General features: G+C 34.0%; 1 protein-coding gene across 1 annotated transcript in view; it reads left to right on the forward strand.

Annotated features, from left to right (window-relative positions):
- Window positions 1-15057, forward strand: part of LOC111054912 (bone morphogenetic protein receptor type-1B) — a 53829-nt gene extending 38772 nt beyond the window's left edge. The window contains 4 exon segments of the mRNA XM_039419546.1: window positions 2353-2650; window positions 5115-5273; window positions 9932-10100; window positions 12459-15057. Coding sequence (XP_039275480.1) covers window positions 2353-2650; window positions 5115-5273; window positions 9932-10100; window positions 12459-12587 — 755 coding nt within the window. The 3' untranslated portion in view covers window positions 12588-15057.
- Window positions 15058-15528: the final 471 nt, after the last annotated feature.

The following is a 15528-nucleotide window of genomic DNA, read 5'->3' on the forward strand; positions in this document are numbered from 1 at the left end:
GTGGTCGCCGTTATATCTATCTAATCGCTTAGATTAGTTGAGTACAGACACATACACATGCTAGTTCCGTTGAATGGGTGACCACTTGAGCTGGCATCGCTAAATATCATTCATATAAATTTGCAGAAGAACTGAGTATGAAAGCAGTCTATCTTGTGAATACTAAGACTTGGATCATGTTTTCAGTTTTTAAGAGATTTGAAGACATTCGAAGAGATTTTCAATATAAAAATATCATTCTGGCTAAAATTTGAGTAGTGCAATCGTCAATTTCAGCCGATTTTTTCTTTACTTGAAATTTAGTTTTTCATAATTTCATTAGAATCTCTAATTGTAATGTAGGAAAAATGCTTTCACATACCGTAGAACCTCGATAACCCGGACTAACTGGGACCGGAGCCGGTGTGAGTTGACGAAAATTGGGTTAACCAGAGAATGGAGAAAGTTCTTTCTCCAAAAATCAATCAGGGTAATTCGAACTTGAAGGCTAGCAAAGACCGGGTGAACGAGGTTCAACTGTACTTGCTTTAACGTGTTTGTTGTACTATAGTGAAGTCCACGTTATAATGGCTGTGGATAAAGATAGGAGAATAACGATGCCGATTCTCTGCATTAATTAATAATATTTCTACACTGTCAAAAACATAATTGGCATCGTTGTGGACCTAGAAAAGGATAGTACCACCGGCTTTGTCGAATGATAGACAAGGATAGCAATTCCAAAGTTGAACAAATACTGTCATTATAACGTGGACCTCACTATATACTCGTACAGTGTAGAGGAGCTTTTTATTCTAGTATTTCACTTCGTACTCGTATCCTAGAACTTTCTCTAGAGCTTTACATGTAAGTTTTTAAGTGTATTGTACAACCTATCTTGAGTTAGTAGTAGCAACCTCGCGTTTTGTACAATCTATCTTGTATTAGTAATAGCAACCTTGCATATTGTATAGGGATGAGTATCGAAAGACAAAAAAACGATGTTTTCAACATCGATGGTTTTTTCACCTAACATCGATAAGTGAAAAACATCGAACAGTAAACATCGATGTTTTAAACATCGACGCATCGCCGTACATTTACGGATGATACTACGAAGACTATTATACAGAGTATTTCAGAAGTAGTGTCGAACATTGTAGGGTATTGTTCCTGGATGATAGGAGACTACAAATGTCGTATTTGAAGTAACCAAAACTCAGCGGTTATCCTTATAGCTACCATTTTCTTTTTTTTTCACTTAGGAATTTTTATCTCAAAATTAAACAATTTTGAATAAATAAATACTCAAAAGCATCAGAAACGATGAATGAATAGATTTTTATTAGTATTAATAAAGTGAAAATGATACAATTTACAGTATATGATAATTTACAGTTATTCTTGATAAAAATGATAAAACGGGGCGAAATCAATTTGATTGAACCCATAACACTTATATTTATTATTATAACCCACAGTTTATTATTTTGTATAGATATAACTCAATTATTTTGGAAGTTGATTGATTCATTGGTATATTTTTTCATAATCTCGAAATACTTGATAGTACAAAAAACTTCTAAAGTGACTACAATTTTATCTGGAGCTATTGTTCCAATATTTTAACAGTTACTAACTGTAATTACAGCAATTTTGGACTTGTGGTATTCAAGTAACAGTCTTTCGAATAATTGAAGTCAGGTTGTGACTAGAAAGATACATCAACTCTATTATAGGTAGTTTACAAAATTTGTCATCTTCATAGTTAAGTCAGAAACCTCTCGGGATATCCTTGAAGATTCTGTCTGGAATTTCATCCTAAGCTAATTTTAGCAATCATTGTTACTCATATCGTATTCATTCAATACCTGATAGTTTTATTTAGGTAATGGAAATTATTAAAGTTTTTTTATATGGATATCTACACTCATTACAATACGAGGACCTCTATTCCAGAGCTAGATTAATTGGTGTTAAACGTATGTTGAGGAAAGCACTTGTAATAAGAAAAAACTGTTTCTTCCTAAGAAACGAAGTATCCGACCTCTTATTTAATTCTAAATAAGTATCTAACCTTGACAAGAGCTACAGAAGTTATGTAAATCTTCAAGAGTTTCTAACAGTCTCACATAAAAATACAGAGAGCCTAAATGAAAAATTCATTTTAGTTGGGAAAAACATCGGATGACCGATGTCTAGGTAAAACCATCGATAAGTGAAAAACATCGAACAGTTAACATCGATGTTAAAACCATCGATGTTTGATGTTGAAACATAGATGTTTTTAAACAACGATGTATCGATACCCATTCCTAATATTGTACAACCTATCGTGTGCTGATAGTTTGTGTTGAATGTTTGTTGTTGCAGCGTTCATAGCAGCCGACATCAAGGGCACAGGCATGTGGACACAGATGCTGCTGATCACTGAATACCATGAGTTGGGTTCGCTACACGACTACCTGAAGACGACGGTGGTGGACCCGTCGGCGCTGCTCAGCCTGGCCTTCTCGGCGGCCAGCGGCCTGTCGCATCTGCACACCGAGATATTCGGCACGCAGGGCAAGCAGGCCATCGCGCACCGCGACATCAAGAGCAAGAACATACTGGTCAAGCGCAACCGCGAGTGCGCAATCGCCGACTTTGGCCTAGCCGTTAGATATAAGAGGTCAGTCAACAACGTCTATATACAAACTAGCCACGGCCTAGCCGTTAGTATAAGAGGTGAGTGAGGGATCTGTTCCTTGTTCGAATACAAACTAAATATCTGGGCACCGAGCTTCGCTCGTTATTTTTATTGATTGATAAACAGAACACAATTCTCTAAAATGATCGTGTTTATATTTTACAGCTGGCTATAAGTCAGCTTATGAATTTCGGGGATGCGATATTTTGAATTTCCACAGAATCACTCGCTCACTTTCTACTATCCACAGACGACGAAAGTCTCAGCTGTTTCAGCCAAGGATGAATTATTCTTTTAATGTCGTTCAGTGAGCTTTCCCAAGGATGAGACCTAGTGCAATCGAAGTTTTATATCATAAACCTTCTATGTTTCTAATTTCGTGAAATTCGTTGGAGCCGTTTCGGAGATCCGTTGAACATAAATAACCAGATATAAATAACAGAAATTGCTCCCTTAATATAATAGGATAACACCAGTAATTTCACAAGGAGGAGAAAGGCAGGTGACCGTGTTGTGTGGAGGCTTCTTGTGCGAGACGCTAAGGGCCGGTTTCCGAGCTCGGGATTTAGCTAAGTTCTGGACTTTGAACAGCTGCAGTCAGAAAATTGGCTTTCCAAAACGGGGCGTAGTCGCAGTTTTTATGACAATCTTTATTTTATAATTTCTATAATTGGAAACGTTTTTCCTTGACGAAATTAAACATTCCTAAATAATTCAAAATAGCTGAAACTACACTGTATTATTCTGTATTTGTTAATTTAATAATATCCCATTAGAATTAGATTTCCCAACAATTATGGAAATACATAGTATTGATTTTTTACTTATGCCAGTTGAGGTATATGTAGTTACGTAAACGTGTGTATTAGTACAACTAAAACAAGTTGAAAGTAGATTTCGTTATTTACATTGCATTGCATTCATACACTTTACTGTTGCGGCTTCAAGGTCCAAGTTCATTTTCTACCTGTAGTGGACAGGGCAACAGGTTGTTGGAAAGGGTCAGCTATTGGTCCTAGGTTCATGAATGCTCATTGTTGATGGCTATAGTGAGGTCCACGTTATAATGCCAGTATTTGATCAACTTTGGTTTTGCTATCCTTGTCTATCATTCGACAAAGCCGGTGGTACTATCCTTTTCTAGGTCCACAACGATGCCAATTATGTTTTTGACAGTGTAGAAATATAATTAATTAATGCAGAGAATCGGCATCGCTATTCTCCTATCTTTATCCACTGCCATTATAACGTGGACCTCACTATAGTATGAAAGTTGGATCCAAAGGGAATTTGTCATCTAAAGAGAGCACCATTTGGAGTAATGTGGAGTACTATCGCAGAATGCTGAGAATCTCTACACCGATCATGTTACAAATGAAGAGGTTCTCAGGAGAATGGGTAAGAAACTGCAACTTATTGGTGAAATTGAAGAGCGCAAATTAAGTTACCTGGGTCACATTATGAGAGGACACAAGTAAGGAATATTGCACCTCATTATGCAAGGTAGGAGGTCAGTGGGGCGAAGAAGGATATCTTGTTTGCGTAATTTAAGGGATTGGTTCAAGTGCACCTAAAATGAACTTTTCAAGTCAGCTGTAAGCAGGGTGAAAATTGGCTTCCCGAAACGGGGCGTAGTCGCAATTTTTATGTCAATCTTTATTTCATCATTTCTATAATTGGAAATGTTTTTCCTTGACGAAATTAAACATTCCTAAATAATTCAAAATAGCTTGAACTTTACACTGTATTATTCTGTATTTGTTAATTTAATAATATCCCATTAGAATAAGATCTTCCAACAATTATGGAAATTTATAGTATTGAATTATGACTTATGCCAGTTGAGGTATTATGTGGTTACGTAAACGTGTGTATTAGTACAACTAAAACAATAGACAAGTAGATTTCGTTATTTACATTGCATTGCATTCATACACTACTTTACTGTTGCGGCTTCAAGGTCTTTGATGGGTCCAAGTTTATTTTCTACCTGTAGTGGACAGGGCAACAGGTTGTTGGAAAGGGTCAACTATTGGTCCTAGGTTCATGAATGCCCATTGTTGGTGGCTCGTATGAAAGTTCAACCCAAAGGTAATTTGTCATCTAAAGTGAGCACGATTTGGGGTAATGTACTCATGCTACACATCCGTATTGGCAAGTGGACCTATGGATTTAGGAATTTGAGGACTATGATAACAATTATTACTAGTGTTATTACAAAGTCCCCCTAATCTATCTTTACTCACTGATACGAGATTACACAGCTCACAGAAATTAAATATAATTATATATGATTATGACGATTACTAACTATGCTTTTGAGTTGATTAATTATCAGTGAGGACTGTAAGCAAAAGTAATTACAAAATAGCCCTTTGATCAATTTTATGCAGTAAGTTTTTGTTTTAGAACTCAATTTCTGATAAACGAATGTTTTGTTTTGCAGTGAGACGAATGAGATAGATATTGCAGCCAATACACGAGTGGGAACGAGAAGGTACATGGCTCCTGAAGTTCTCGATGAATCAATTGACACAAAAATGTTCGACGCGTTCAAAAGTGCAGACATGTACTCTATGGGTCTCGTGTTCTGGGAGATGTGCAGGTAAATCACATTCATTATCTATATTGAACCAAGGATTTAGAAAATGCTAGTAGTGTTTCAGTTGGCCACATCGTTGCTTGTATCTGCCCAAGCTTATATATCATATTATGATATACCTATGTTTGTGGATTTCGATCTTTCACTTCTTATATTACATTTTCCCAGTTTTCCCACTCTCTTACTAAAGTCTGTGATATATTACTTTTAACATGAAGAGGAGAAACCCATTTCTCCCTCCACAGTTTGTAGCATAGACACAGACGGACATCCGGCGCACAATTGGATGCGGCGTGTCATTTCGCTTCATGTTCTTGTGATGAAAACATCTCTGTAACATACACAAACCAATATACCTGCTGACCAGTACACTACTTGGAACATTGTCAGCAATAGATGGAGGGGAGTGTTGCCGCGTCGCGCTACAAAGCTCTCTCACTCAGACACAAAAGAAGGAGAATGCTGCTAGGTAGTGGGAGTGATTAGTGGAGGATAGAGCATCGGACCTCTCCGTCTTCGAGAAAGAGCCGTGTTAGAAGTAATTTATCTCGCACTTTAGAAATTTCAGTTTGTGGGCTTATTTTTGGTATGACAATTATGTGAAAGTGAATGTTGTGAATGTTTTATTGGCAGAAATAAAAAAAAAATACAACATCTTAGAAATACATAATAAAAGCAATACAAATTTTACAACATGGGAAAATACTATTACAAAATAAAATGAAATGCAAATTGAGTATTAGCATCTCGAGGTACTAAACCTGTTTAAGATAGTGATATAAAAATTGATTACAAAACTAGCGCTAAAAAGTAGTTACTGTGAATATAGTGAACCTAACCTTTTTCGGTTCTTGTCATTGTAATATATTATGAAAATTCGGAAGAAAAGTAGCTCAAGGTTAGCCTTATTCCTTTTCTCCCAATTATTTTGATAATAGAAATAATAATATCGAGTGACCTGGCTGGCTCAGGTCTGGTGTCAGAGTTTTCAGGTCGCAACTGATCAATTTCAGGGCCTCTGACATGACCTAACGACCGCTTTTCAGGCAGCCGGGACCGACGATTAACGTGTAGTGGACAGGGCAACAGGTTGTTGGAAAGGGTCAACTATTGGTCCTAGGTTCATGAATGCCCATTGTTGGTGGCTCGTATGAAAGTTCAACCCAAAGGTAATTTGTCATCTAAAGTGAGCACGATTTGGGGTAATGTACTCATGCTACACATCCGTATTGGCAAGTGGATCTATGGATTTAGGAGTTTGAGGACTATGATAACAATTATTACTAGTGTTATTACAAAGTCCCCCTAATCTATCTTTACTCACTGATACGAATTTACACAGCTCACGAAATTAAATATATTATTATATATATTACGATTATGACGAATACTAACTATGCTTTTGAGTTGTTCATTATTAGTTAAGTCTGTAAGCAAAAGTAATATTACAAAATAGCCCTTTGATCAATTTTATGCAGTAAGTTTTTGTTTTAGAACTCAATTTCTGATAAACGAATGTTTTGTTTTGCAGTGAGACGAATGAGATAGATATTGCAGCCAATACACGAGTGGGAACGAGAAGGTACATGGCTCCTGAAGTTCTCGATGAATCAATTGACACAAAAATGTTCGACGCGTTCAAAAGTGCAGACATGTACTCTATGGGTCTCGTGTTCTGGGAGATGTGCAGTAAATCACATTAATTATCTATATTGAACCAAGGATTTAGAAAATTCTAGTAGTGTTTCAGTTGGCCTCATCGTTGCTTGTATCTGCCCAAGCTTATATATCATATTATGATATACCTATGTTTGTGGATTTTGATCTTTCACTTCTTATATTACATTTTCCCAGTTTTCCCACTCTCTTACTAAAGTCTGTGATATATTACTTTTAACATGAAGAGGAGAAACCCATTTCTCCCTCCACAGTTTGTAGCATAGACACAGACGGACATCCGGCGCACAATTGGATGCGGCGTGTCATTTCGCTTCATGTTCTTGTGATGAAAACATCTCTGTAACATACACAAACCAATATACCTGCTGACCAGTACACTACTTGGAACATTGTCAGCAATAGATGGAGGGGAGTGTTGCCGCGTCGCGCTACAAAGCTCTCTCACTCAGACACAAAAGAAGGAGAATGCTGCTAGGTAGTGGGAGTGATTAGTGGAGGATAGAGCATCGGACCTCTCCGTCTTCGAGAAAGAGCCGTGTTAGAAGTAATTTATCTCGCACTTTAGAAATTTCAGTTTGTGGGCTTATTTTTGGACTGACAATTATGTAAAAGTGAATGTTGTAAATGTTTTATTGGCAGAAATAAAAAAAAAATACAACATCTTAGAAATACATAATAAAAGCAATACAAATTTTACAACATGGGAAATATTATTACAAAATAAAATGAAATGCAAATTGAGTATTAGCATCTCGAGGTACTAAACCTGTTTAAGATAGTGATATAAAAATTGATTACAAAACTAGCGCTAAAAAGTAGTTACTGTGAATATAGTGAACCTAACCTTTTTCGGTTCTTGTCATTGTAATATATGAAAATTCGGAAGAAAACTAGCTCAAGGTTAACCTTATTTCTTTTCTCCCAATTATTTTGATAATAGAAACTATAATATCGAGTGACCTGGCTGGCTCAGGTCTGGTGTCAGAGTTTTCAGGTCGCAACTGATCAATTTCAGGGCCTCTGACATGACTGCTTGTCAAGCCGGGACCGACGATTAACGTGTCCATCCGAACCACAGGAGTGGCCCGAGAAAAATATCTTGTCCGGGCTGGGATTTGAACCCGGGCCTCTGAATTATGAAGGCAGCATCTAGTCCACTCATTTGATAATCATTAGTTAAATAAATAAATGTTTATTTTCAGAAAAAAACTAAAACTACTACATCAATTACAGAAATATTATTTTACAATTACATAAAATAGTTAGTTACAGAAATTTCTTATAATGTTTCTTCCACATGTTTAGTGTTTTTCTGTGTGGAAATTGACCTACTCCACTATGGCGTACCATGTTCTAGAGTAGGTTTCATGAATTTGGTAAGAAAATTTACAACGTATTGCCAACGGAAGTCAGAGCATTGAATATGATGAGTTTTAAAAAAATCATGAAAGATATGTTGTGTGAGCTTTGTGTCTACAGTGTTGAAGAGTTCGTAGAATGTTTGACACTTGATAACGCATCTATAGTCTTATAGAATACTAGCAGGTAACCCGTGCTCCGCAAGGGTCTATTTTAAAACTTGACCGAGTGGAATCTTGAAGAGTTTGAAGTAGGCCTAGAACCATCCTCGGTTAATTAAGAATCTATATGTAAAACTAAGTTAATTTCAGTCCAGTAGTTTAGACGTGATGCGTCAAACATAATTTACCTATCCCGTACGTGTATAAGCCAGCTCTTTCCTTTAGATAAGTTCTTCAACTTGGTACTAACATAATAAAGTGACACAACTCAAATCTTGTATAAAATCCTTCCTCAACTTAATGCCAAACTCACAAAATTGGACTGGTTTTTTATTCATCATCATCATCATCATCTTCACTTCAGGGATTAGGTTTATTAATGAACCTGTTCCGGTACCCATCTCTTTCTTGGCCTCCCTACATCTCTTTTTCCAGTAGGTCTTGGACTACAACGGGAATTCTTCCAGGTGGTATTCCATCCAAATGACTGCACCAGTTGCGTCTATTTTGAATAATTCTTTCATGTAGAGGAGCAACCAATAAAACCTGTTTTTTATCCAATAAAAACCTGGTTATTTATTTTGGTAGCAATTATTTTAACCATCTGTTTCGAAGAGGTAGTCTCTCTAGATTATAGTTCTATATTCACATTTTAATTATAATATACTCATGTTCCATGAATTTAATTATAACAGTAGGTAGAGGGAATTAACTTAAGGTTTATGAAATAGTTGATAATTGGTAAAATATTTGGTAAGCTTGGTTGAAAAACCTGAGAGAAGCATTCAACTGCACGTCACAGTACCTCTTCCGAGCAGCAGTTAACAAATTTTACAGTCCACGGTGTGAGTGATTACGACTCGCATCTTAACGTATGTTTGATTAGTGTTCATCATCACGTTAATTCATGGTATATATATATATATATATATATATATATATAAAACAAGTATTTTGTTTAAATAAATAATAAAGAAAGTTCATTGGAGTTGTTGCAAAGAGAAAAGGTAGCATGTGAAGATATCCCACGGTATAGGAAATTAATTCTGGAAAATCTAAAAGGAAAATTGAAATTTGGGCTTCGAGGTGCACGAGATTGATATTTTTGGAATCTATGTGCAAAATTTGGTGATCTAAATCATTCCCGTTTTTCCGGTATGCAATCCACAAATTGACATGTTTTGATGCGAACAAACACAACCCTACTATCTCTTATTATATAGATATAGATTATTGTTGTCGTCCTGTTTTTATTGTTGATTTGTTATTATTATTATTATTTTTGATTTATTATTATTATAATTCTTGCTGTGTTAAAAACGTTCCCATACTTATTCATGTATTGATGAATAAAGATTTTTATAATTGTAAATCTACTTGACCTTGTTATACAATTTGTTTTGTAATAACAATAAACAATTTTGATTTGATTTGATTGAATTGTGGATGTGTGTTTGGCAGACGGTGTGCGACAACAAGAGGCAGCGACAAGTGGAACATGCAGGCAGAGGACTACGCGCTGCCCTATCATGACGTGGTCCCCAGTGACCCCTCCTTTGAAGACATGTACGAAGTGGTGTGCGCCAGGAAGCTCAGGCCTGTCATTCCACCCAGGTGGAATGAGAATGAGGTGAGATTACACTATTTCGTAATCAGTCATACGAAAGGTGTGACAGCCGAAGACCATAGATTCTACGTGAAATTTGCAACAAAAAATGAACAGTATAATTTCTTGTATCGATCTTAGTTTTCGAGATGTAGATTTTTCGATATTATTGAAATATTTATCTATTTATACAATCATTCAGAGTTATGCAACTTAAGAAAAGTACCACAGGCTAACTTACGCCCAAACTGGTCCAATTCTAAAGCTGGGTTTAAACCAAAGTTATTAACATTTTGTTAATAAAAATGTAAATTAAATTATAATAGATTGAACGGAACTTGACAAACATATATTGTTCATCATGTGTATGATAAGTTATGTTCAATCTAATGGAATCTATAAGGATTAAGTTATTAACATTTTGTTAATAAAAAATGTAAATTAAATTATAATAGATTGAACGGAACTTGACAAACACATATTGTTCATCATGTGTATGATAAGTTATGTTCAATCTAATGGAATCTATAAGGATTAAGTTATTAACATTTTGTTAATAACTTTGGTGTAAACGCAGCTTTATTTATACAACAGTCCAAATATAGCTAGAGGTTATATGTCACTTCAAAATTCTATTAAAATAGGCCCACTAACCGTCATTAAAACGACAATAACTAGACAACTATCAGTCAAAATCTAATTCTATAATAATAGTGGTTGACAATTTCAATTTGTGTTTTCATTATGGAAAAGTACCACAACATCACACATGACACAACTGTAAGGCTGATTCTAAGGATATGTTTGGAAAGAGGAAGTAATTTCCAATAAGATGCTGTTCTTTTGTTTGACTTTTTTGAACTTTTTATGGGCGCTCAAAGTTGAAAAAGTACATAAGTCGAGTTCAAAGCCAAATTTAAAACAGTTTTCTTTCGATTTTTTCAGGGTGAATAAATATTCTCAATAATGGAAAACTTCGCCATTTTATAACCGAATGAGTATAAACTTGTGAGGAAAAATTAATTAATAAGACGTTGATGTAGTCAATACCACTATAATTGTTCAAAAATTTATTTACTTTACAGAACCATGTTTCATGGTAACACCTACCACATCTTCAGTGGAACTAAGCTGATGTGGTAGGTGCTACCATGAAACCTGGTTCTATAAAGTAAATAAATTTTTGAACAATTATTGTGGTATTGACAACATCAACGTCTTATTCTTTCAATTATGGAGAAACATCTCATACCATACAATCAAAAATAATTATTGTTAGGAAAATTTTAATACCAAAGTAATGAAAAGTACAAATATCATGTAGAATCTATGGTCTTCGTCTGTTACACCTTTCATGGGACACTGTTCAATTAGACTATCCATTACAATATTAATAAATGATATTACAAACTCATGAGAAATATTAGGCCTCCATTTCTATCACTCTTTGAGTCATGTAATGAAGTTTGTGCATTCATTTAAAAGAAAACAAGATTTGTTCATGAATTTTGAACTTTTCTAACAGAATCCTTATAATAGTTGAAAGTTTAAGGCATGCAATATCTATCCAAAATTGAAGGCAAAACATGAACACTATCATTTCCAAAACTAGCCTAAGGCTAGGCGCATACCAGTTAGTCAAGACAAGACAAGACATGATCATAGTCACAATACTCTACATAGTTGCTTAAGAAAACATGTCTAATTGCAATGACTAATCAGTGTGAGATACGTCATAAGCAACAATGTGAAGTATTGTGACTAATCGTGAATGATCATGTCTTGTCTTGTCTTGACTATCTGGTGTGCCCCAAGCCTAAGTTTTGAAGAATCTGTTTCTCCTGTGTAATCAGATACACTTGAATGATGGTTTTGGCGATAAAATTATTGTGGTCTGGTTGATTGATTATAGATAAAATAAGTATATTTTAGAGCTGTGAATAACAAATAGTGAGTAGGTTTTTAATTTTGTATTCAAATTTTTTAAATAAGTGCAATATTTCTAAAGTTTTTAATTTATTGTGATTCATTTAGAGTATAAAATCAACCTTCAAAATTTTAAATCATCATTTCTGGACCGAAAATCAAGTGACGAAGCAGTGTGTGACTATATAACCTTATCTTTTGGACAACATTAACATTTTATCAAAATTTTTGGAGAGAAATAGTACAGGCTTAGCCTAGTTTTTCCTCCAATGTCATAATTGTATTATGATTATAGTATTTTATACAATAAATAAATAAAATAAATAAACAAATCCACGTGCTAGGTTCCAATCAATAAACCACAAAAACAGTAATTTTAATGAGTATCCTTATCTTGGAATTTTATCAGTACTATTCTGTATTATGTTTGCTAAATCAATGTTTTTATTGATTCAGGTGCTAAGGACACTTTCGAATTTAATGCAGGAGTGCTGGCACCAGAATCCAGCCGCTAGACTGACGTCACTTCGTGTGAAAAAGTCTCTTTGTAAATTAAAAGGTGACACGGGCATAAAAATAATTTAGTGAACCAACTTCGTACTTATCCTAGTGTTTACTATTTAACAAACAACTCGTGTGAACGTTCTAATGAATAATATCCTGTTGAAATAGGAGATGGTTTCGTGACTTGCAAAGTATACTAATTTTGACTGACAATAATTCTAATCAAGATTGATTTTGAAATATTATCGCATCTTAATTCAGTGCACATTATATGTGTTTTATTTATTTATACAATAATACATTTTTTATACTTATATGCACATGCACCACAGGCTGATATCCAAAACTGTCCCTTTTTAAATCGATTTTGTTCATTAATCAACTTGTTTATTGATGAGTTACAGTACCTGTTCTATTGACAAAAAGTATGTTAATTTTATCAAATTATTACGCTTTTATAAATATTTTCTATAAATACTCTCAGTTTTGAATCATCATTACTATGTTCTGATAGTGAATTTGTGATTCTTTTCTGGCTCAAAATTTTGCAGAATTACTAAAAAATTTCAAATTTGTAGAGATTTTAGTGGAATATTTTTGGTTTTAATTAGTGTTTGAAGATAAAAATTTAAAATTTGTAGTTTAGTCATTAGTTTTGGAGTGGAAATTGGACTTTTTGAAGTGAGAAGTGAGTCATAACCTCATTCTTTTTTGAAACTTTTATTTGTAAAAATTTGGGAGAAGACAGTTTTGGGCTATGCCTGTTGTCTTCTCCCAATCATATTATATTGTAATCATGATTTGTGAAGATCAATTAAATAAATTAAATTAAATTCTATCGTAGAGAAAGGGGTAAGGATGAGAACTTGTGATATGTTACCTCCCAACTAATCCGAACAAAGCTGCGAAGTCAAATAAAATATAGTGTTCCAAAGATTTACTCCAAATTTCTCTGTCAACTGATCTATTGTTATTTAACTAACGATTTTACACTCAGCATTATAACTGACTCAACAATCGTAGGGAGTTCCTTAACAAATTGGAATCATACATTAAATTGAAGAGAATTTAGTGCTCCATGAGCTCATAATATGCATGGATTTTTTCAGTCAATCGTTAAAAAGTTATAAGGCCAAAAAAACTGAGGCAAAAGCGGTTTTCTTTAAAATATTACACCTTCTAGAGCATATCTAGAAAACTGAAAGATATGGATTATCAAGTTACAGCTTGTTTATTGATGAGTAACAGTACCTGTTCTATTGACAAAAAGTATGTTAACTCATTTGTATGCAAATTTTTAAGCTTTACGTATTTGTCGAAAAGTCCGTAAGACTAATTTTGTTCGAGATATATGCGAAAAACCAAAATATTTGACATTCAAACCACCCCTACCCCTTAGCTCATGGTGTTCTAATATATATAATTCATATATGCATGAATATGGCCCTATAGCTCTCTCGTAAAACTTTGTTTTAATTAACTCCATTAATTAAATCATTAATCTGATTTCAAAACAAATTTATGTTTGAATTATTCCACTGAGTGCTTTTCAGTCATGAAACCATCGTTGAAAAATTAGATATAAATTGTTTCGAATATCAATATTAGTTTTCATTTCATGGCGACGGTATTGTTGTAATTGAATGAAAACAAATATTACACATACATATGTTATATATGTGTTCAAAAAATAGAAAATCAATGTTGTAAATAATTGAAAGAGTTCTATTTAGATGCTAAGCTAATTCTATAAATACTGTAAATATTGTGTATAACAAGTAAACCATGTAAGATCGTCCATGTATCTATAATCTGTACAGTAATTGTAAGAATAGTGACCTTGAATATTATGAAAATTGACTTCCAGTAAACTTAATATTCTTAGAACCTTTTTTGGTTGATTTTCAAAAATGTAGTTGTACCTGGATCTAGGTTTTAATATTCTATTAGATTGTAATAAAATTGAACGAAAATCTTGATTCAATCAAACAATGAACATGAAAGTTGTTTTAAAATGTATTGATTGCAAATAATGTTTCTGAAAATATTTTTCATGAACAATGTATTTCGTTATTTGAGTCGTTTTATCAGTGTGTTTGTAACCTACAGCATAATTGTCTGTTCTTCTTTGTATCCAGTATTACAATTAGTATTAATTTTCTATTGGAACTCATTATTTTTAAATTTTATGTAAATTTGAAAAGATTACATTTTTTCAGTGAAGTTGAGTATTCAAATTTTAATAAATTATTAATTAAACACTGTTATCACTGATTTAAAATTGCCCCATAATGAAATAAAAACACAATTACCCGGTTGCACAAATGTGGGTTAAAATTTAACCGTGATTTATTTTACAAGAACCAATCAGAGAAGCCGTCTCTGATTAAAAAGACCTTCTCTGATTGGTTCTCGTGAAATGAATCACAGTTAAAATTTAACTGGCTTTTGTGCAACCGACAATGTATTGTCTTTTCTACTTGCATAGTTTTAATGATGACGATGCCTTGAACATTGAAATTTGAGTTTTGTGTCAATAAATCATTTAAGCTTATTGACTTATAAGCAAACCAAAGGAGTGGCCGTAGTCGAGTGGATCAGATGCTGGCTTTATGATTCAGAGGCCCGGGTTCAAATCCCAGCCCGGGCAAGATATTTATCTCGGACCACTCCCGTGTTTCGGATGGACACCTAAGCCGTCGGTCCCGGCTGCCTAAAAAGCAGTCCTTAGGTCATGTCAGAGGCCCTGAAATTGATCAGTTGCGACCTGAGAACTCTGACACCAGACCTGAGCCAGCCAGGTCACTCGACATTATCAATTATTATTGAAGCAGAAAACAAAACATATTGTATTTTAATTTTATTTCACAACTTACTGATAACAATGTTCAGTTTATTAAAATTGAAATATTCACTTTGACTGAAAAAATATAATATTCTTAAAAAGTACAGAATATTGAAAAATAATTCTCAATTGAAAATTAGTAATGTTGGATACAATAAATAACACACAATTTTGCAT

This window comes from Nilaparvata lugens, chromosome 1 (assembly GCF_014356525.2).
Source record: "Nilaparvata lugens isolate BPH chromosome 1, ASM1435652v1, whole genome shotgun sequence".
NCBI classification, from domain to species: domain Eukaryota; kingdom Metazoa; phylum Arthropoda; class Insecta; order Hemiptera; family Delphacidae; genus Nilaparvata; species Nilaparvata lugens.